Source organism: Hippichthys cyanospilos, chromosome 21 (assembly GCF_059441005.1).
Source record: "Hippichthys cyanospilos isolate Australia breed blue-spotted pipefish chromosome 21, RoL_Hcya_1.0, whole genome shotgun sequence".
Classification (NCBI taxonomy): domain Eukaryota; kingdom Metazoa; phylum Chordata; class Actinopteri; order Syngnathiformes; family Syngnathidae; genus Hippichthys; species Hippichthys cyanospilos.
This window is the reverse complement of record NC_142389.1, coordinates 13,556,524-13,579,524: the sequence shown is the minus strand read 5'-3', so window position 1 is coordinate 13,579,524 and position 23,001 is coordinate 13,556,524. Positions and strand designations below refer to the sequence as shown.

The following is a 23,001-nucleotide window of genomic DNA, read 5'->3' as shown; positions in this document are numbered from 1 at the left end:
TTTAGATGTGGCCCTAACAAGCATTCATAGGATTAAGCTGAAGCTAGCAAAGCTGTTTCCATTGTTATGAGCCTAGGACAAACTCCAGGATGTGGTATTTTTGGATTATTTTTATAAATGTTACATGAACCCGAAAAAGACAATTCAGCCAGTCAAATAGCACTGAAACTTGTTCTTTACCTAAATTCTGACTGAACAACCATTGGTTAATGGTAACTGGTCAGAGTCAGCAAAGCCTTTTCTGCTAGCCTAAACACTAGCATTAGCACTAGAACTGAAGGGTGACGTTAGGGTGACCAGATTTTAAATATGAAAATAAAAAAATGCAATAAATTTTTTAACTATTTATTACAATTAATCGCTAGGCAATCTGTTAACTGCTAGCATTTCCATGGTAAAACATTGTAGCTAATAAATGAAATGTTGCCGTTTACTTGGCCAACTCGGTGCAAAATCTCCTTCTCAGCTCTGGAACCAAAATTAAACTAAAAGATGTGGATAAGGTCGGCGTGTATTTTCCCTTGCACAGGCACAGCAGGGAGTTGCGAATTGCGAATCTCGCTCCTGTTGTCATAAGCGAACTTTAAGCCATTTTCGTCTGTACGGGTCTGGCCAGTGTGAGAACGGAGAATAAGCAAGAAATGCTTAGAAATGCATATATGAAGGAAAATCATACTTTGGGAGTGTTTAGGATGAGAAATCAACTGGAACATTGTTTAAAGCTTCAAAAAGTTAAGTTTTCATATTTTGCCCCCTCTCAATAAGATATGACAATTGTGTTTTTTATAAAATCTGTATGTAGTGATTTGTTGAATGTTGATTTGTATTGTTCCTTTGTCAATGTTAAATTTTTAGAGATAATCATCTTAATTATAGTTACCATGGCGAGTGGGGAAGCAAAATGTTTTCTCTCATGGGGGGGTCTTTGCAAACAATACTGTAATTGAGAAGCACTGATTTAAAGGGATCAGACAATCTTCGCTGTCATATTAGCATATCATCTTGTTTGCCTTTATTTTTTTGTTTTCTTTTGCCAATCCTGCGGTGTACCAGACAACTATCTTCTCTCCCTGTTTGTCTGCCACGCCTTCTCCTCAACAATGGGCAAGATAGTGAGGATGAGGCAGAGACGGCTGGCAAAAAAATGAAAAAGATCTCAGCGGCTTGCGTTTGACGCGAAGGATGACAAAGCCACGGCGAGATTAGAGGAAGAGTGCAAATCCCACGGGTCGGCCAGAACAGTGATGGATGACGCTTGGGCCTTCTCTCAAGTCTACAAGCGTAATTGTGTCGTGCCTCATGAAAACATTTACTAAGGGATGAGAGGGACTTGTGCTTGCTGGAGAATGCTTTGATCCACTCCAGGATGCGATGTCTGTGGTCTGCGGTCCAGAATTGTGTGTGTTCTGCAACGTGCACTTTGTTTATTCCAGCCAGTGGGCTGGCAGACATCGAGAGCTGTACGCTTGTTGCGCTGTGTTTGTGTTGCTTTGTTTATGCGGAGCTGTGCCTGTGCACGCGCGTGCGTGTGTGTTATGGGAGTCTTGGGGGCTGGCGTCGGACCGAACCGCCGTGGCGGCCCGGCTCTCGTGCAAGGTCGGGCGGCGGTTGCACGGATGGGATTGCGGTGGAATGTTTGTGGAGGGCGGGAGTGCGCACACATGGCACGCTCGCTGACACGCACACGCATAGTCTGACTGGCAGCATTCGGACCGGAGGAGCCAGAGTCACCACCGCAGCTTCCAGAGAGCACGACCACAGTCACACTGCACGGAGGTTCCCACGGGGGAGGGGAGCCGGGAAGACGCTGCACTAATTTGTGTGTGTATGCGTGTGTGCTTTTAGTTTTTACTACATTGTGGGAACCAAATGCCAGGTTTTACTGTCATTGTGAGGAGCTCCTGTACTTGTGGGGACCATTTTGGTTGACCCCACAAGTACAGACAGGACAGGACAGTACAGGATAAATTCAAACTGGATTTTGGTTGAAGTTAGGTTTAGAGGATAAATTCAAACTGGATTTTGGTTGAAGTTAGGTTTAGGCAGTGACCCCCCCCCCCCCCCCAAGCTTAGGGACTTTTGCATGTATAATGCATTATATCAATGAGAAGTGTCCACTACACTAGAAAAACCCTTGTGTGTGTGTGTGTGTCTGCGTGTGTGTGTGTGTGTGTGTGTGTGTGTGTGTGTGTCGGGCGTGCCTGTGAGAACAACATAAAATGCAAGGCATCAGGGTAGTTAAAAAAAATCTGAAATAGAGAACATTTTTGCTATTGTGCGAAAATAAACTTAGCAAGTCACATGCTTACTATTTGCAGCTGAACTCTGTACTGTGTGTGTGCGTGTGCGTGTGCGTGCGTGTGTGCGTGTGTGTGTGTGTGTGTGTGTGTGTATAAACAAAAACCCAGCACCAGGGGAAAGTTTTTTCTCGGAATATTGTGGGGAAAAAAATATGTTCTTTTAGTAGGTTGGGCTACAACTACATGTGTAATTATTAAACAATAATCAACAAATACAGATAATTGTTTACTAAATTAATTGATTTTTGAGTACTCAATTAATTGTTGAGCCCTACAACTGTCCAAATGCTCAATTTTAATTGTTAAAAATGTGCAAATATATTTAAGAATATTAATTTTCTGTTAGTCAGCGCTATCTTAGCAGGTTTAAACTACAACTGTATATGCAACAATTGATCAAGCAACAGGTGATAAACAAATTAATCGATTGAGTATTCCAATAATCATTTAGAGGCATGAAATTGTCCAAAGGCTCAGAATTTTATTCTCTCAACAAGAAATATTCTTATGTTTTAATTTTCCATGAAAGTAAGTTGTTGAATCATAAATAATCATTTGCAAACATTAAAAAAAAACTTTATAGAGTAGGAGGTAGCTTCGCAGGTTTAAACTGCAACTGCATGTGCAACTATTACTCAACAAGTAAGTAAGTGTAATCAAATTATCCTTTAGAACTAAAAATTCAAACTCACATCTTGGTCTTCTATTAAAGCATGTTGTTGAATCAAAATCATTAGCAAATATCTGCTTTTGATTTGAGAAATTGTTTTGTTTTTTTACATTTTATGTACTAAACCAGCAAAAAAAAAAAAAAAAATATTAAGTTGAAACAAATTATTTCAGGGTTGTTGTTTTTTCTTTTAAATCTGATTCTACAAAATAAATACAGTACTACAAATAATGACTAAAATAATCATAGTTTGACACTCTAATTACAACATAATCTTTAATTATTTATTTTTTGCTGATTGTCACCTGGAAATTCTGTATTAATATTAAATTTGGAACATGATCATTATGCTTCTTTTATGCCCTGGACTTTAATACTTGCATGCTGCTTTTGAAATATTGATTAAAAACACACATTGGCATGGTGAATAAAAAGAGCAATTTCACAGTCACACTCATGAGAAAAAGAAATTCAGGCATCAGATCAGTTTGATTTTTTTAACCCCCCCTCCTTTTGTTGCACATCAGGATGAAAATCTAAAGGCAATTCCTTTTTGTGAAGCCAGACACCACATTGGCCAATTTGTTAATTTTGGGAGGAGCAGGCATGGTGATGACGCGCTTGAGATAGCAGCGACGCCTGTCAGGGAAATAAATACATCATTAAATTTGTATATACACAGTACTGTATTGTGTACTATATCAAGGTCATGGAACAAAACAGTGGTAACATGGTAAAACGGTAGCACTATCATACTGTACCAGTAGGTAGAGTCCCTGAAGTTCTCATTGACATAAGTGTAGAATTGACAATTTTGATCAATACTACAGGTCTTCTGGCATGTCTCTGGGTCATCCATCAGTTCGAAGCGAATATCCGAACCTTGGAAATCAACTCCCTCAAGAGCAGTCTTTGCCCACTCTGCACAGGAAAAAATTGAGAAACAATCAATAAGTGAAAAAACTGAAAGTTAAAAAACTGAAGACAACCAAAAATGTGCCACATTTGATCTAAAAAGTATTTTATCTAATAGCTCAAAACTATTCTACAAATTAAGGATAAACACAATTATCAAAATTTTATTAGGGAAAATTGAGGCAAAAATTCCAGCAGGTGGCAATAGAGTCCATGCAATATAGTCCATGTATTTAGCAAATTAAAACGGTTACAAATTGTTAAAAATATATACTTACACATTCAAACACACACACACACACACACACACACACACACACATATATAAATATATATATATATATATATATATATATATATATATATATATATATATATATATATATATATATATATATATATATATATATATATATATATATATATATAAAATGATTAAAGTGATATAAAATATCTTTTTTCCTTTCAACTACTCAAATTGTTTAGTGGTATCAGTTCTATCCATACATATGTAGGTTGAATTTATTAACACCCACAAAAAAATTTAAAAATGGTATGGTCTGTCTTGTAGCCTGTGAAGTGACGATGACACTTTAACTGGTCTCTACCACCACCTACTGTCTTGAGGTGAAAGACAAGTTAACAAAGAATAATCTGTTTGCTTGCATAGTTTTGAATGCCGCTCAACTGAATGTTGCAAAAATCGCAGGAAAAACAATGTCATAAATCCTATTAAAATGCATCTCAAATTAATTATACAATTAATTATAATAGTTTTATATGCTTCAAAATTTGGACAAGTTACAATCATATAGAAATGTCAGAATTGTTGCATTTTGAAATTTTACATGTTTTAATCATCTGCTGGAAACTTCAACTCCCTAGTGTTTTTTTCCCATTGATTCTTTTATGATGTAAATAAAAAAAAAAAAATCAAAGGAATTTTCATAATTTGTAACAGAATGACATGTGGGTTAAAAAAAAAAGACTATAAAACTCACCGGTATCTTGTTTACAGAAATGTGTTGCTATCCCAGAAGTAACACCTTCTTGGGCCTTCATCACTAGCTCATTGGGGTTGTTTTTCAGCTCACAAGTGAGGGAATTGCTGAACAGATATATAGAAACAACTTTGTGTTTTTATACCATAAATAAGAGCAAATAAGGACAAATATCATTTGATGAACCTCTGGTAGGAGAAGTAAGTACAGCGTGGATGAGCGGAGCACATTGCATGACAATGCTGTGGCGTGCCAGCCAGTTGAGTTTCTATGGTGCCCCCATCAATATTGGTGTTGGGAAATAGCATCGAGGAACATTCTGATGGGGCAAAGCAATTCGGTCAAAAACACACAGCACTATCTTAGCTTTTTTTTTTCTTTCCCTTTTCTTTTACCTGTGTTGGAGGGCTGACTAAGCTGGGCGTTGTTTGAAAAGCCTGAAACCACACCGGTCTTCCTGTTTACATTTAAGGTCCTTGGTAAGGGCCAGCTGAATTTCAAGTGGCATTTATACCTTGAAAAATAAATAAATAAATGAATAAATAAATAAATAAATAAATAAATAAATAAATAAATAAAAAGTAGCGCAAATTTTGCGAACTGAAACCACCGCTCCTCATATTTATCAAACAAATTCTTCAACATTGACAACTAAGAGCAATCTAACTGATCTCCGCTCAACATCGAGCAGATTTTACCTGATCTTCTCAGGTGTGAAGACGCCATTCACAAAAGTAAAGAAGTGGCAAAAGGGGTCTTCGGTGCAAACTCTTTGACACTCCTCGTAGTCCGCCGTGAACAAAAAACGATAGTCTGCCCCCAAAAAGTCCACATTCTGGTACACTCGAGGCAGACAGGGCTCTTGTATACAGATAGGGTTTAAAAACAAAACAAAAGTAAGTATACAATTAAATGAGATGAAGTTTGGTGTAAATGGGTGTCACGGAAGAGACATACGTGGGTCTGGGCCACAGTGTTTCAGAGAATACCCCGAGGTGATACCAAGGCTATTCTTGACCAATTGGGGCTCCCCAGAGGGCGTTGATTTAAGGTAGCAGTAGAAGTTTCTGCAAAGAAGTCCAGAAAATTTTTACTACACTAGTCACAAAAGGTCATGATTTTTGTGTGAAATTTCCGAACGAACCATAGATGAACTTTGACTTTTGTTCAATTGTTGACCGCATGTTCAGAGTTCAATACTTGTTGCACAACTTATCTAACAAGCAGGGGAACAGCAAAATTGCAAACAGGTGTTTGAGCTGTGACTGAATAGAATCACTGCTTTGACAATAACACAAATTCATCATGTAATTGACATTCTGTCTTGATGAGAACACAAGGACTGACCAAGTACTGTTACATTGAATACATAACAATACATATATACAGCGGGCCCCCGGTTTACAAGATTAATCCGTTCAGCAGTTGGGATTGTAACATGAATTCGTCGTACGGCGGGCAATCCAAACCTATTTTAATTCACTAATGCATGTAAAACCACAGGTAAAAACATCAAAATGGTATATACATATTAAAAAATTAGTCAAAATAGTATAGTATGTGCTACGTATATATCATATACGTGTATACAATTAAAATACATCATAAATAAAAAATATAGAAATGATTTCTTAATCTTTATGTGACAAGCTTGTTATGGCTTGTTGTATAGTGAGGGTTACCTTCTTCGTATTTCTTGATTATCTCCAGCTTCATTTCCATATAAATCATCTTACTTCTCTCTTTAGCATCACTAGCAATCTTGGGATCCATGGCTAACCAATCAAAGTATGAAGCAGGGCTAAATTCATCGAGTGCCATATCCTGCCAATTTTCAATCTTTCACTCACCTTTCACACCTGGTTCAAATAATCAGCTCATTAGCAAGCCCTGTGAAAGCCTGATAACAATCCTGATCATTTTGTTGAATGTAAGACACATCAAAAACAGACTGGATATGGCTCTCGAGGAACTGGAATTCCCTACCCCTGAATTAAGCAGTAAAATGCACAACTGTCGGAGCCAGCAAGGCCTTCTCTCCTGGGATAACATAAGCTGACATCATTATCATAACTATAATGAAAGTCAATTTCATTTTAAAATTATTTTTACTGAATATATATAAAAAAATATATATATATATATAAAATTATTCTCCATATTCTGTTTTTTTTCGTGTCTTATTATATCCATTTGGTTACGCTACTGTCAGTGTTGTAGGATTAAATTGGAGTTTTTAGCCAATTAGAATTCAGCAAACTTGTGTCGTCAGGCTGTATGTGATCTTCCTGCTCCCAGAGTTGCTAGGGCATTCGCTTCAACAGTTGCGAGCTTCTGCGCAAGCGGAGCTTGGATATGTGAGTCTGGAGGGGCGAAACAGAATTTAATAGACAGCTGTAATAGCAGACCGAGTCATAAGATTGCCATCTAGAGGTCTCACGTTGAATGTGACGTGAGTGGATGCTCACTGCAGGAAAGCAGTGCAATGGTCAACAAGCAAGCTATGATGTGTTTGCTTTGGCTAGAGGCGTAGCGTTGCATATTAACTAACCTGTCCCGACTTGGCCTTATTTCTGACTGGGCTCCCAGGGGCGAGACTAACCCTGCCAAATAGTTTTGCTGGGAATGCCTTTTGTTTGCAAAGGATCGATTTGGTGTTTGGAGCTACACTGGATTTGCAAACATTAATTGTTTAAACAAGGCAACAACAAGACAACAAAGCATGGCTGGACACACGCACTACGGTGCTTTAGAAAACTTCTTGGGACACCCGAATGGATATACAGTATTGTTTATCTCAGTTCAAAGGGAAAGAGAGCTCCTCAATCCACTACGGTGCTTTCAAAAACTTATGGGGACACCCAAGTGGTTACATTGTACCTCCATAATGAAAAGCTGAGGAAAAATCGGGAGGTATTGAAAAGACGGCTCGATTGTGACCGCCGTTTGTTTTGGTAAGTGCAAGCATTTTTTCTAATTTATTGTTTCATTTGTAATATTTTTGTGTTATTTCATCTGGTTTATATTCAATTAATAGTAAAGAAATTAAACAATGTTCTTCTTATATATATTACATATTTTATAAACTGCAATTTGTAATTTGGACTTCATAAAATCTCGTGGATATTTATTTTAAATTATTATTCATAATTCTTTTAAGTTTTGACGGCATCACGCAAGTTTTAAGTAGACAAGTTTTAGTTGCTGATGCGGGTTTATTGACGTTTAAATAAAATAGCCTGTGTATCTCAGTAATGCTTATGTGAGCGCATGAGGGGTAGTTATTCGAGGGTCAGACATCACCGAAGGCTTACATGTGAAATCCACGGGCCGCCACTAATAAATAAACAAATATATATGTACACACACATAAGGCTTTTAAATTTGTATACCCACCTTTTATCAGCCGTCCAGTCATCACGTAAAAATGAAAAGAAAAGACAAGCTGGGTGCTGTGTGCACAAATGCTGACAGTGCTGCACATCAGGAGAGTACTCGAACTTGATATCCGATCCTGGAAAATCGACGTTCACCAGCAAATCTTGTTGACATTCTATGGAAAGAGGAAAAAGACAAAATAATTCAGTTTAACTACTGCCCAGCCTAATCATTTGTGTCAACCGTATCGGATATTATTTTGGGTCTTTGTCTTTTGACTCATTCATGCATTTGTGCTGAATAGAGGACATCATGGCCATTACAATGATGTTTCATGTTTTTGGGTTCGATGCAATTAATTTTGCATTCTTGCTGAGACAAAACGGACACAACTGTAAACACGCATGAACTGACTAGGTCACAAGAAAATATAGATGACAAACCACATGAGAGAGCGAGACAGTTTTACCTTGGCTGAATGAGAGACTACTAATAGAGAGTATGCTTATTAGGATGAAAATCACCTCCATCTTGTCAGGGAGTCCACTCTTCAAATGTCTTTTTTTGCATTTTCTTCATCTATTCATTACGACCACAGGAGGTGACCTTTCCTGTGATTGGCTGAGGTAATTGCATAATCACGTTTGCAGACCAAATAAAAAAATCAATTGAAACAACATTGGCTGGGATAACAAAGCTGCAATCTCAGTTTGTTCAGCAAAATGAGGATCACAATATTAACATCCGTAGTCCACAATGCCAGCCTACGGTGGCCCTGAAGTGCAAATGGAGAAAAAAAAATACCGAAGCAAATAATAATAAGATAAACACGTACTCAAAATGGCGATCTCATGGAGCCACACACCAGGAATGGCAAAACAGATTTTACAAGATTATAAACATATATGTCCCAAGAGCTAGCTTCTGTAGCCGGGGATCGTGCGCCAAGGTCCTCGCCTTTGGCCGCCGCACAGCTCACTTTGCACCTGACCCCTATGGCCCCTCCCACAGATGGTGAGCCCATGTGAGGGGCGACCTACGTCATCTCTTCGGGCTGAGAGACTACTAATAGAGAGTATGCTTATTAGGATGAAAATCACCTCCCATCTTGTCAGGGAGTCCACTCTTCAAATGTCTTTTTTTGCATTTTCTTCGTCTATTCATTACGACCACAAGGAGGTGCCCTTTCCTGTGATTGGCTGAGGTAATTGCATAATCACGTTTGCAGACCAAATAAAAAAATCAATTGAAACAACATTGGCTGGGATAACAAAGCTGCAATCTCAGTTTGTTCAGCAAAATGAGGATCACAATATTAACATCCGTAGTCCACAATGCCAGCCTACGGTGGCCCTGAAGTGCAAATGGAGAAAAAAAAATACCGAAGCAAATAATAATAAGATAAACACGTACTCAAAATGGCGATCTCATGGAGCCACAAACCAGGAATGGCAAAACAGATTTTACAAGATTATAAACATATATGTCCCAAGAGCTAGCTTCTGTAGCCGGGGATCGTGCGCCAAGGTACTTGCCTTTGGCCGCCGCACAGCTCACTTTGCACCTGACCCCTATGGCCCCCCCCACAGATGGTGAGCCCATGTGAGGGGCGACCTACGTCATCTCTTCGGGCTGAGCCCGGCCGGACCCCATGGGTGCAGGCCCGGCCACCAGGTGCTTGCCAAAGGGAAACGTAAAATCCTTTTATTTTATTCAACTTAGCTCCTACGATCACTGGGCCTCAGAATTGCATCTTTGCTTTTTGCGAATGATGTGGTGCTGTTGGCTTCTTGAGGCCGTGACCTCCAACTCTCATTGGAGCAATTCGCAGCTGAGTGTGAAGCGGCTGGGATGAAGATCAGCACCTCCAAATCTGATACAATGGTTCTCATCGGAAAAGGGTGGAATGCCCTCTTCGGGTTGGGGATGAGGACCTGCCCCAAGTGGAGGATTTCAAGTATCTCAGGGTCTCGTTCACGAGTGAGGGTAGGATGGAGCGTGAGATCGACAGATGGATCGGTGCGGCGTCCGCTGTCATGCAGACCCTGCACTGGTCTGTCATGGTGGAGAGAGCTGAGCTGAAAGGCGAAGCTCTCTGTTTACCACTCGATCTACGTTCCTGCCCTCACCGATGGCCACGAGCTGTGGGTCATGACCGAAAGAACAAGATTCTGGATACAAGCGGCCGAAATGAGTTTTCTCCGCAGGGTGTCCGGGCTCTCCCTTAGAGCTAGGGTGAGAAGCTCGGTCATCCGGGAGGGGCTTAGCGTCGAGCCGCTGCTCCTCCGCATTGAGAGGAGCCAGCTGAGGTGCATCGGGTATCTGGTTAGGATGCCCCTCAGACGCCTCCCTGGTGAGGTGTTTCGGGCATGTCCCACTGGATGGAGGCCCCGGGGACGACCCAGGACACGCTGGAGGGACTATGTCTCTCGGCTGGCCTGGGAGCGCCTAGGAATCCTTCCGGAAGAGCTGGATAAAGTGGCCGGGGAGAGGGAAGTCTGGGCTTCCTTGCTCAAGCTGCTGCCCCCGCAACCCGACCCCGGAAGACAGCGGTAGAAGATGGATGGATGGGTAAACATATATGAATTAATGTTATTAATTACAACATTACTTTTCTTTCCCAAGTATCTTCAAGTGACAACATGGTCTGTACTGACTGCATGATGATATGACATGAAGTTATTCAGTGAAGAAATTTACAAAGTTTGCTAAAATGTATTTTGTGGACCAAAATAAAAATAACTAATAACCCTAACCAGAACAGAGCTGGGACTTTTCGAGGTCTGGTCTTCCTTGAATGTAGCATCAACATGTGCGTTTGTCATCTTGTTAGTGTTTTGCCAATTAAAACCTCAGTGATTTAATATGTTTTTAGAAACATATTTTGATTATTAAGAATTTTTCCATCATTGACGACTATTGACGGCAATATTGTTGTCCTTGAAGGTTTTCCACAAGTTTGGGAAAATTGAGTGAAAATTGAGTGACAAACAACGAACAGACTTGGCAGGCACTAGGACCATGTCTCTCACCCAGTAGGCATGTTTCAATGAACCTTTGATGCTTTGAACCTGTTAGCTTTGTCTTTATGATTTGGACAGTGTTGTACAGTTTTAAGATGGTATGCGAAGAGTGAAGATGTACACTAGAACAGCAATGTGTGGTTTCTTCGTCTTGATACAATAGTACATTATTGCCATCTACTGTCCATAAACTGCATAAAAACAAACAAACAAAAACTACACGCACTGTTACAGCATTTGCCATTTTTAAGTTAAGGCAGACTCAAGCGAATCTTATATTTCCAAGAGGAGTTTGTATGTCGAACAATTTAGCATTTACAACGATGCCAAATATGCTTCAAAGTAAAACAAATATGAATTGGGGTTCATTCCATTGTATTTAACTGGCGTAGTATCTCCCCATGTTTCAGTAATTTATAACAGTTTTCAATTCTATAGTCACCCACAGTAACCATGAACGAGATCAAGAAATTCCAGCACTTGTATTTGTAAGTGAGCCTTTATTGACTTCCATAGCACAAAGCTGCTGCTTAAAACTACAGAAGAAACATGTTTAAAGACAGTACAAATTAGCTTTGACATGCAGCCTGAAAAGCTGCTGTATAAATGTGATGACTGCTCCGCAGAAGAAGTTTAGCATGAGTTTTGGATGTCCTTGAACAGGTCTTTTTTCTCTTTCCAGACAGTAGGCCACGTTTTTTTTATGCTGGGCCGCTCCTTCATCATATTGTAATATTGAGCCAGTTTAGGGAAACGGTCAGCAGACAACCTGAAATATAAAGAGAAAAGCCTTACAATTAATTTTATTTTGTCCCCCCCCCCCCCCCCCCCCCCCCCCCATGTTTTGCCGGCCGTGACCCTCTTATGCAAAGTTAAGTGTTTTGAGTCACTTACCCCATTTGGAAGGCATAGGCGATAGATGGGAAAACTATCACATCAGCCAAAGAGATGGTCTTTCCTGCCAGGTAAGGTCCCGTCACCTGCAAAACAGCAAAAATAGGTTATTAAATAAATGTAACATTCTGTTCTAAGCAAATCTGCAATACAGGCAGTATTGCACCAGATTAAGTTGTTGTTATACACTTAACATACACTATTTAATGGTAAGCCTACTTTTTTCACATCTTGGTGACTTAACTGCAGGAACCCCAGGAAAGAAATTCATTTAATTTATTGTTAATATTTTTTCCACCTAAATAATATCTTAGTAAAAGCATAACATTTCATTTCAATTTCATAATTTGTGGTAAACATTAGTGTAAAATTTCGAAACATTAGTGTGAAATTGCATGCATTATAATTTCAATAATTTATTCTGTGCATATATCTTTTACCTTGAAATATCCCTCCCACAGGCTGAGCTCAACACCCGCAGCCTTTTTGTTCCTCTCCCTTGCAGACTCATGCCTCTCCTCTTCTGGGACCTTCCAATCGTAATAGATGATGTCAGCTGTAAAATTTGCAAGAGTTCGTCTTTAAGAATCAGCTCAAAACTGATTGGTGAGATCTTGTGATTCTCAATAATTCAATTTTAATATTACAAGTTCCATTTTAAAAAAATAAGAAAATAACACTCTATCATTGTACTTAGTGATTCCATAATTATATAGATTGTGAAAAATTACACCTTACATTTTTTTTTTGTCTGAGTATGAAATGTCCAACTGCACGTGAATGTACCACGAGCCACAAGTACTAGTTATCTGCGAACGCTGGAAAGTTGTGCACAGAAACCATGCCCCTCTCCTGTTTCTGTATGATTGTGTCGACATACAGACATACGCTGACTGGTTTTTGCATGATCGCAGAAGTTTTTGGTTTTAATGATGTTTGATGCATTTTTTTCCATCTACGGCTGAAAAAATGTCAATGACTGAAGATTCAATGCTTCCCCAGGAATATTAGTCATCCTTCAGAGGATAAATAGTAATATACCTATGAGTTCTTGTTACCTTCTTGTCTACCTGAATGTGTTGCTGCAGGCTTTGTGTTAAATAAAAATGCCAAAGATATATTTTTACATTTTTCAAAACCCCAGACATTCAATGCCAGGTAATTATGTTTTTATCCCAATTTGTTATTCAGGTATGAAGGCAGAGTAAATTCGAAGGCAGAGAAGCAGGAAGGAGAAAGAGAGGGCAAAGTTCTTCGAGGACCCCTTCAAGTTTGCCAGGAGTCTCCTTGAGGAGAAAAAGAATGGGAGGCTGGAAGTCACAGCACAGGAGCTTGAAGAGCACATGAAGAGCCAATTAAGTGATATTGAGGAGAAGTTTCATCTTGGTTCACCAGGATACAAACCCCGCCCTTCTGAGCCTGAAGCTCAGTTTGAAACAACACCACCAAGGTGGGGGGAGATCAAGCAGGTGGTAGATAAAGCAAGATCTGCCTCAGCACTGGGCCTGAACGGTGTACCCTACAGGGTGTACAAGAGCTGGCCAATGGTATTGAAGCTACTTTGGAGTCTGATGAGAGATGCTTGGAAGGCCCAAGCCATACCATCTGAAGGCAGTAACCACCTTCATACCAAAAGAACTGGATTCCCATTACATCAACCAGTTCAGAGGAATCACTCCACTGATTCCCAGGCTGCGTGGAACACTCCACCATGATCTGGAACCAAATTCAGACAGCCAAGCGTGAGAAATCCGACCTGCACGTTGTCTGGCTGGATTTGGAAAACGCCTATGGTTTAGTCCCCCATCAACTCATAACATTTGCTTTAGATTTCTTCTGCATTCCAACCTGCATCCAGGAGCTTTTATCCACCTTCAACAGTTTCCGAGTTTGCTACGTCACGCAGGATACTACCACCAGCTGGCACCAACTCGAGAAAGGCATCGCAATGGGCTGCTCAATCTTTCCCATCATCTTCACAACAGCCTTTGGGGTTATACTGATTGGCAGTAGGCAGATGGGGCAAGGAATCAGAACACAGTCAGGCCAACGACTACCAGCCCCGCGGAGCTACATGGATGATTTAACAATCTTGTTGCAAAGAGCCCCATGTACTTCCAGGCTCTTAAAGAGGTTTGAAGAACTCCTCAAATGGGCCTGAATGACGATCAAACCATCAAAGTCCCGCAGCCTTTCGATTCAGAACGGAGCCAGGAATTACCTTATCTCCTTCACCGTAGATGCAGAGAGAATCCCATTGTTGGCGGAACAACCAGTCCAAAGCTTAGGAAGGCTGTATACAGATGAGCTGTCCGATACCCACATGCCTGCCACCATAAAGCAGCAGCTCGCAGATGGACTGGGGAGGATTGACAAGTATCAACTCCCAGGGAAGCTTAAAGTCTGGTGTTATTAACGCTCTATTTGCGTCTGATGTGTGAGATCACTTCATCCACAGTCATGAAAATGGATGCCAAAGCCAACAGCTTCATACGCAAGTGGCTTGGAACTACTGTACCTCGAAGCCTGTCCAACATAGGGATGTTTGGTAAGACCACACTGCAGTTACCAATGAAGTCGATAAACCTGGGCTACAGAAAGGAGAAGGCGAGGCTCGTGAAGGAGCTAAGAGACTCAACTGACCCATTTGTATGAAACACCAAGGCACCAGTGTGAACAGGATGCAAATGGAAAGCAGAAGAGGCTGTCGACCAGGCCATCAGTAGGCTCATGCACAAGGAAATTGTTGGCATGACACAGTCAGGGAGAGCCAGCTTGGGGTGGGGAGCACCTCCCCAAGTTTTGGTCGAAGGCATCAAAAAAGGAGAGGAAAGAGCTGGTGATTGAGGAGGTAATCAGACATGAGGAAGATCATGACAAGATCAAGGTGCTCAATCAGGCGGAGCAAGGTCGATGGATATGGGAAGGAGTGGTCGACAGGACCATCAAGTGGTTTGATATGTGGAAGATGCCTCAAGTAAGGCTGAGCTTCCTCATCCGGGACGCATATGACACCCTCCCCAGCCCAAGCAATTTGAAGCAGTGGTACGATTAAGAGGAAAGCTGCCAGCTCTGCAACGCCCCAAACCCAAGTCTGCAACACATCTTGTCCAGTTGTAAAGTAGCACTGGCTCAGGGTAGGTATAGATTGCGGCACGATCTGGTCTTGCGGAAGCTTGCAGAAGTCCTTGAAGGGCAGAGGATGGAAGCTGCCAAAAACCTTCCTCTCAGAACACGAGCACTGAGCCGCTTTGTTAGACAAGGGGCCAAGGCTCAGAACACCTGCCAGAGGGAGAAATCAACACTACTAACATCTGGATGCGACTGGAACTTAAGGGTGGGCCTTGACCGGCGGCTCAAGTTTCCACCAGAGATAACCATCACCTCTCTGAGGCCAGACATCATCCTGTGGTCCCCTGCAGCGAAGACTGCGATCTTGGCAGAGCTAACCATTCTTTGGGAGGGAGGAATGGACGCAGCATTTGAACGTAAGAAAGACAAGTACAGTGAGCTGGTAGATGAGTGCAGAGAAGCGGGGTGGACAACATCTATCTACCCTGTGGAGGTTGGCAGCAGCGGTTTGATTAGAACTTCCATCAGCTTCCATCCAGCATCTCCTCAGGATGATTGGAGTGAGGGGAGCGAAATTGAAGTGAGGGGAGCGAAACTGAAGTGAGGGGAGCGAAACTGAAGAGGGTATCCAGGGACCTGCAAGAAGAGGCGGAAAGAGCCAGCTTCTGGCTGTGGCTAAGAAGGAAGGACAGGACGTGGGGGAAAGAGGGGACCTAGGGGTGGCTGCAAGGGGCAGCAGAGAGACAGCCCTGCCGTTGCTCCACCACCGTGAGATGTTCCAGGATTAATGGAGCGAAACATCAATGAAGGGTGGCTCCTGGCTGATGACCTTGCAGTTACCCCACAGGCACCGTCGGAGGTGTGTCGGGCAGAATCGCCATGTAGGTAGTGCTTACCTGTGCTTTTATCTTCAGGTTTTAGGCTAGAGGGGTGTCTAAAATAACTGTTTTAATTTTAGCTTTTGACTGTTTCTAAAATGACTACTTCAGTAAGGCTGTTAGAATTTGATTACTTACTAAGTAAATTTAGTACCTAAAGAAATCCATTACTTTAGTATTAAAGAAATAGTAGTAGTAGTAGTAGTAGTAGTAGTAGTAGTAGTGGATGATTACCCAAAGTAATCATTTATTTTAAGTTACTAAATGAATTAACTAGATAATCAATTACTTTAGCCAATTAAGTAATTGATTATTTTGTGTAATTTAGTACTGAAGTACTCAATTACTATAGGAAGTACTCTAGTATTTGATTACTCAAAATTACTTTAGTACTTTAGAATTAAAGTAGCTTTAGTCGTACAGTACTTTTTCTGTCAGTGCCAAGCGTCAGAAAAGACAACTTCGCGAGTGCCAGTATATTTACCATTTTCACTCATCTTACAAGGCCGACAGAATACCGTGTGCTACTGTATGTCTATGCAAACATAAGTGGTATTATATGAAAGATTGATTTCCATTTCATACTTAGAATTACAAGTATGTAATGTATGTGGGGTATGTATGGCAACACTGCCATACAACGGTCAGAGTTATCACTACAGTCCTATCCTCGTACCTATTTACTTAAAGTAATCAATTACTTGAGTTCATGCCGTACCACTCATTGTTGCATCCTCCTTTAACCAAACACTAGAAAAAAAATGAGTCTTTGGGATTGAGGTAATAGCAGTTGCTATAACGCTGCAATTAATGCTATCTAAGCCTCTCTATGGCATTTTGTATTGCTGGTTAGCATTAAGCTAACACAGATTTTTTTTTTTTTTTTTTAATATACATTATATTTCAAAAATATGTTCTCTTTATATTTGATGCAATACAGAATCTTAACTTAAAATTAAAGAGGCTCCTAAGAAATGAAAGATAATACATGTGATTTTGGCAAAGGCAAGTCTTATGATTTGTCTCGCCATTCCTAGTATGTGCCTCTTTGTTGGATTAACATCAGCAACCTTTTTAATTCATGACTGGTGCCCTGTTCGATGTTAGCCACGAGCGCATGATGTGTTTTGAGCAAGCCAAATCTTACAGGGTGGCCTGCTGTTAATGAGCCTCACTCATTGGGGGTAAGAAAGAGCATGTGATGGCGCCAAGAGCAACAAACTTAGAAACAAAGGCAATCGAGTGTAAAATCACAAGATGCAATCAAAGAACCGGACAGAAACCTGCGGAATGAATTATATTCTCTGCATACCGAGCTTCTGGCCCAGTGGCACGGCTTCGCTTGAGCGCTGGTACATCAAGGCCCGTTCGTCAGGGCAGGTCGGTGTCAGCTTGGTGCCTTGCTCCTTGAACTCATTCTGTTTTGATTCAAATGGAAAAGAAACAAAGTAAAAGGTTTTTTTTTTTTTTTTTTTGTCAGTGGCAGTGTTTGCTGCTCCTGGCAGTGTTGAGCACTTCCTCCTTCCACACACACACACACACACACACACACACACACACACACACACACACACACACACACACACACACACACACACACTTTGAAATGTGAACTCAAATTCACCCAAGTTGGAATTTAATTAATTAGTGTGTTCGTTCAAACATGTATCTACTACTTTTTAGTAAAAAATTGATTTTTACTTATTTTTTTAACCTCATCCAAAAATGTGAGAATAAATGAACACAAAAGAGGTGGGGATTTTGACTTTTTTGTGCAGGCAAATACAGAGACAGTCTTATTAATGACAATGAATGTATAACAGAAACCATTTACTCGGATGAAGCAAGGACATTTATGTCAATTATTTGATGTTATATATTTGGAAGGATTATTCATCTTCTGTATTTTTGGAAATTGTGTCTAATCTGAACAAGGTTAGCTACAATATAGTTGGGTTATTAACATTGTCAGAATAGAAAACTTTTAACATTTAATATTGTCAATAATTAATCATTGAGCAAAGATTTTTTTGTTGTTGTTGTTTTTTTACCCCCCCCCCCCCCCAAAAAAAAAAAAAAAACATTTGTACACTTTAATTTGAATATCACAAATACAAGTACACTTATACTTTGGTAAGGGAGTTGAATAGGTACTTCTATAACGTTTTTTCACACTCCACTTATGCCATTTCTGCATGACTCCTATAGTTTGAAATAAGTTTTAATGATAACATACATTACAGCGTTTTAAACATCAAGAAAAATATTACAGAAAACGGCTAAATTAATCAAATTTCTGCAAAAACATCAATGTGTATGACTACGGTAGATTGGTTTGCAAGATTTTGACCTTACCTCGAGGTACATGCAAGCTGCAGTGGACTCGTTGAGGACTCGCTTCCCGTGTGTGAATGTTGGGAACTACAGCCAGGAAATAATTAAAATCAGTTACATGACGGACCCCCCCCCCCCCACGACTGCTCATTGCACGAGAACTTACTTGTCCTCTGGGGTTTATAGTGAGCACCGCCGGCGACTTGTGGTCCATCTTCTCAAAGGACATCAGTTTGCTCTTGTAGTCGCGGAGGTCTTTCTCCTCTAGGGCGATCATCACACGCCAGCACGGAGTGGAACCGGCGCCCCAGTACAATGTCATATCCTTGGCCATGTTGGAATTTGCAGGAAATTCTCAATCTTCAGCGATCGTTTGCGGTAGAGGCGAGTGAGTTCACTAAAGTTGTGGCATGTGTGTTTATATAACAAGCGTGGAGGTGGGACACAAGCGCTTTGTTGAGCCGGAACTGGCCACGCCCCTCGATGAAACTCAACGGATATTTGAATAACAATTCGCACACAGACACATTTATATTTACCTTGGATTATCGATTAAAATGTTTTTTTTTTCACTTATTTGAATGCACCTTTAAAGGGTGAAATAAGATTTCACGCCACAAACCACAAACACCCCCGAAAGATGAGTGAATAATCTTTCGCTTTTGTTTTACTCGAGAAATTTTTGCTGAAGCGTATCATTAAGCGGGTGGTATTTTATTTTTTATTTATTTTATTTCTGAGAAGAAAACTTTATTTTAAAAATTTCTTTAGTTAAAAACGACCCCAAAACAAAGTCTAAAATTAATAACTCAGAAATATATATTTTTTTAGTTGAGAATGAATGCAACACACTTTGCAACACACTAAATTTGTCGTAATTTATAAACATTAAAAACCTGACAATACAGCGCTTGACTAATAGAGTTGCAGTGTCATGTATTCATTAAAAGTCATGATGACTAAGCATTTTCTTGCTGCGCTGCAGATATGAAACAATAAATAAGAACTGCAGCAAATACTACAAACATGATTTATAATATTTGAGAGCATGCATTTTTGATAGTTGCATCCAATTTGTTTGCACACTTCTAGCATTTTGTCTTGGAGGATTGTGTACAATTTTTGCCTTCCACACCCCATGCAAAAAACAATACAGTATAATCTTTTTCTTAGCATTAAGTGCTTGCAATGGCAATGCAATGTTTTTATGGTACAGTGAAACCTTTTGATATGCCCATCTCAACTTTGCCCATTATAAATTCATCTGATCTAGTACCGACTGTTAAAGGTAGATCGGGTTGCACAGCTAATACATCATTCAAACAATGTTGTTGAGTTTCATTGTACTTCTGGGTGTTGGCTGACAAAAGCCAATCTAATTTCAATGCTTTTGCAGACAAGCAACATAACCTAACTTGAACCTGTTACACATATCAAATATTAGGTCGTGCATGTGTCAATACTTGTGATAAAAATCAAAAAGTCACCATGACAGTGAATGGCGGTTATGTTCGTGCAACAAAAACCTGTTGTACAAGTCTCTGCAATTTAATGTTGGTGGCAGGCGTGTAACATTTTTTTCAAGTGGAGATGAAGAGATGACTTGCACTAGTAATCGGACACCCCAAAATAGTTAATTCAAGATGATTTTAACTTCAAAGTCAAAGTCAAGTTTATTGTCAATTTCTTCACATGTGTTTAACATACAAAGGAATCGAAATTGCGTTTATCACTATCCTCTGCATTTTACATGTACAATAACAAAGTGCAGGTGCGCAACACGAGACAATCCTAAAAACTAGATTTTTATCTATTGTAATGTGTAGTATGTTAGGGCTACTTTGCCTAGTGTTGCTAAACTAATAACTAAAACTAAAAACTAAATACGAAAAACCAGGTAAGGCAAGAGTACCTTTGTTAGGAATCCAAATTTTTGAATGGACAAAAATGCCTATCTATCTATCTATCTATCTATCTATCTATCTATCTATCTATCTATCTATCTATCTATCTATCTATCTATCTATCTATCTATCTATCTATCTATCTATCTATCTATCTATCCATCCATCCATCCATCCATCCATCCATCCATCCATCCATCCATCCATCCATCATCATCCATCCATCCATCCATCCATCCATCCATCCATCAACCCACCCTCTCACACACACACACACGCATGCATGAGTGTATTTGTGTGTGTGTGTGTGTGTGTGTGTGTGTGCGTGCATGCATGCATGTATGTATGTATGTATGTATGTATGTATGTATGTATGTATTTGTGTGTGTGTGTGCGTGCGTGTGTGTGTGGGTGGGTTGATGGATGGATACATACATACATACATACATACATACATACATACATACATACATACATACATACATACGTTGTATATGTACGTTTATGTTGGCGGCAATATTGTATCGTGTATCAAATGAGATATCAAGAGAAAAACTCACCCAAATCTGAAAAGATTAGCAACAGTTTGGAACATAACCACATCAGCCATTGTGAAGGACGTTCTAGCCATGTGGGGTCCCGTCTGCAAAGATGGAAGCATGTTTGACGGAGAAAAGGAAGATGTTTTTGCAGACCATGTTTTGCTACGTTTTGCAGGTAACACTCCTATAACTTCAGCTCATTGATTTGGGTTTTGTGGTCTCTCTTAACGGCAGAGGTGAGCTTCCCACCTTTAGGCACATTATATTCGTAGTAGATAACTGCACCTACAAATGAGACAGGACAGCAAAACAGCTTGGCTTTACAACCAACCCACTAATTAATTCCATAGGGAAGCTTTCCAACTGTACCCATCATTTGTGAGGTGATTTAAGACGATGATAAAAATGATTATAGATCCATTTTGAAAATTGCTCACAGCTACAAGCCAGTAAGGGAGAAACAAAGTGATCACCTTTAATTTCACATCTTACCGAGTTTATCATAAAAGGTGAGGCCTTCAAACATGCGCTGGTAGATGAGGGCTTGTTCGGTGGGGCCATCTGGGATTAACTTGGTCCCCTGATTTTTGAACCGGCTCTGTCGAAACAAGTCAACAATGGCTGTTAAAAACATGTCTGTGTGTCGCACTACTAGGTCTTTTTTCCAAGTAAAAACAAGCTGCATTGGATTCATTCACAATGGTGTCTCCGTGTTTGAAAGAAGGAAGCTGAAATGATTTGATTTATTGAGCACGTGTAAGGACAATAAAAAAAAAAAAAATCTGTAACATTTAACTTTTGAGTTTGATATATTGTTTACTTAACATGCTAGTGTTGTTCAAATGGTTGATAATGTTTTGGTTACGTACACTTGGGGATACAATTTGTTTTGTTTTTGATTAACTGTTAAGATCAGTGGTTCTCAAATGGTACAGGTACACCTGGGGGTACTTGACGGAACTCCTGAGGGTACTGGAGATTTGAAATAAAACACATGCAAATACCGTATTTTCCGTACTATAAGGCCCACTTAAAGGCCTTAATTTTTTTTAAAAAGCTGATGATGCGGCTTCAGGTACACCTTATATATGGATCAATATTGAGATTGGGATTCGTATATGGGGAATGAACTGATAAAGTAAGCATTACCTGTTTCTTTTGTGTGTTTACAGTTGAACAAGGTTGGTCATATTGACATTGAGTTAGCATTGATAGCATTGATTATGCTATTGAGAGTTATTATTTGTTATTATTGTTATTACGTTGAGTATTACTATAATGTGATTGAAAAAATTTTAAAATGTCATTAACTGAGGGTGCGCCTTATAATTTGGTGCGCCTTATATAGAAAACCTTTTTAAAATATGTACATATACTATAAGTGCCTTATAATCCGGTGCGCCTTATAGTGCAGAAAATACGGTAATAATTAAATAATTAAAAAAATTATTGAGTCAATTAATGTTTTAGTGTAATATAAGTTCATAAAACAAATATTATGTTCAGTAGGTTATTCAATTTCATTATTTTTAAAAGCCACATTCTGCCCCATACTAAAATGGTTCCACCCAACTTGTCATGTGCCACCTCTCATTACCTGTTAAGTTAATGATTTATTTTTGTAAACAGATCCCTACTATCATCCCAAAAGTTTAATATTTTAATATTTATATATACTTATTTGTTTTTTACACTTTGTTTGAATTTTTTTTGTGGACAAAAAATTATCAATAATTAAATTAATGATTTATTTTTGTGACAGATCTTTTACTGTAATCCTAAAAGATGACGCTTCATGTTTAATATTTTTTAATTCATTTTTCCGTGGGAAAATATTTATAAGCATATCTTCTTCAAAACAGGTCTGACACTTTATTTTCATTTTTTTTTAAGTTTTATTAATAATTTATTTATTTATTTTTAGTAACAGATCTCTTCTGTGATACAAAAGAACACACTTTTTAACCCCAAAAATGCTTTGCCCTGATTAAGGGGTACTTGGATGAAAACATATTTCACAGGGGGAACATCACTGAAAAAAGGTTGAGAACCACCAGTTTGGATGATGCACTTTAATGTTGGTCACAGTG

The 23,001-nt window shown here is 39.5% G+C and overlaps 2 protein-coding genes and 1 pseudogene across 2 annotated transcripts; 1 reads left to right on the top strand and 2 right to left on the bottom strand.

Annotated features, from left to right (window-relative positions):
- Window positions 1–2,761: 2,761 nt before the first annotated feature.
- On the bottom strand, window positions 2,762–8,886 carry LOC148406673 (coagulation factor XI-like). The gene is made up of 9 exons (XM_088405661.1): window positions 8,734–8,886; window positions 8,283–8,439; window positions 5,844–5,953; window positions 5,585–5,747; window positions 5,282–5,400; window positions 5,073–5,205; window positions 4,887–4,993; window positions 3,732–3,891; window positions 2,762–3,609 (listed from the first exon to the last, which is right to left on the bottom strand). Exons 1-9 carry the CDS (start codon window positions 8,792–8,794, stop codon window positions 3,507–3,509), a joined length of 1,113 nt encoding a protein of 370 aa, XP_088261787.1. The 5' UTR covers window positions 8,795–8,886; the 3' UTR covers window positions 2,762–3,506.
- Window positions 8,887–11,767: 2,881 nt separating this feature from the next.
- LOC148406671 (glutathione S-transferase A-like) lies at window positions 11,768–18,879 on the bottom strand. Its single transcript, XM_088405030.1, has 6 exons — window positions 18,632–18,879; window positions 18,487–18,552; window positions 17,444–17,549; window positions 12,622–12,737; window positions 12,182–12,267; window positions 11,768–12,056 (listed from the first exon to the last, which is right to left on the bottom strand). The coding sequence occupies exons 1-6, from the start codon at window positions 18,797–18,799 to the stop codon at window positions 11,921–11,923; spliced, it is 678 nt and encodes a 225-aa protein (XP_088261156.1). The 5' UTR covers window positions 18,800–18,879; the 3' UTR covers window positions 11,768–11,920.
- On the top strand, window positions 14,334–15,853 carry LOC148406672 (uncharacterized; annotated as a pseudogene).
- Window positions 18,880–23,001: the final 4,122 nt, after the last annotated feature.

Excerpts from the sequence above, each read along its gene's own strand:
- LOC148406673 (XM_088405661.1), bottom strand. The coding sequence starts at position 8,794 with ATGGAGGTGATTTTCATCCTAATAAGCATACTCTCTATTAGTAGTCTC. Across the intron at positions 8,440-8,733 it reads TAGTCTCTCATTCAGCCAAG|AATGTCAACAAGATTTGCTG; the intron begins GTAAAACTGTCT and ends CTCTTTCCATAG. Across the intron at positions 3,610-3,731 it reads TTCAGGGACTCTACCTACTG|GCGTCGCTGCTATCTCAAGC; the intron begins GTACAGTATGAT and ends TTTCCCTGACAG.
- LOC148406671 (XM_088405030.1), bottom strand. The coding sequence starts at position 18,799 with ATGGCCAAGGATATGACATTGTACTGGGGCGCCGGTTCCACTCCGTGC. Across the intron at positions 12,738-17,443 it reads GCCACTGGGCCAGAAGCTCG|CTGACATCATCTATTACGAT; the intron begins GTATGCAGAGAA and ends CAAATTTTACAG. Across the intron at positions 12,057-12,181 it reads GCCTATGCCTTCCAAATGGG|GTTGTCTGCTGACCGTTTCC; the intron begins GTAAGTGACTCA and ends TTTATATTTCAG.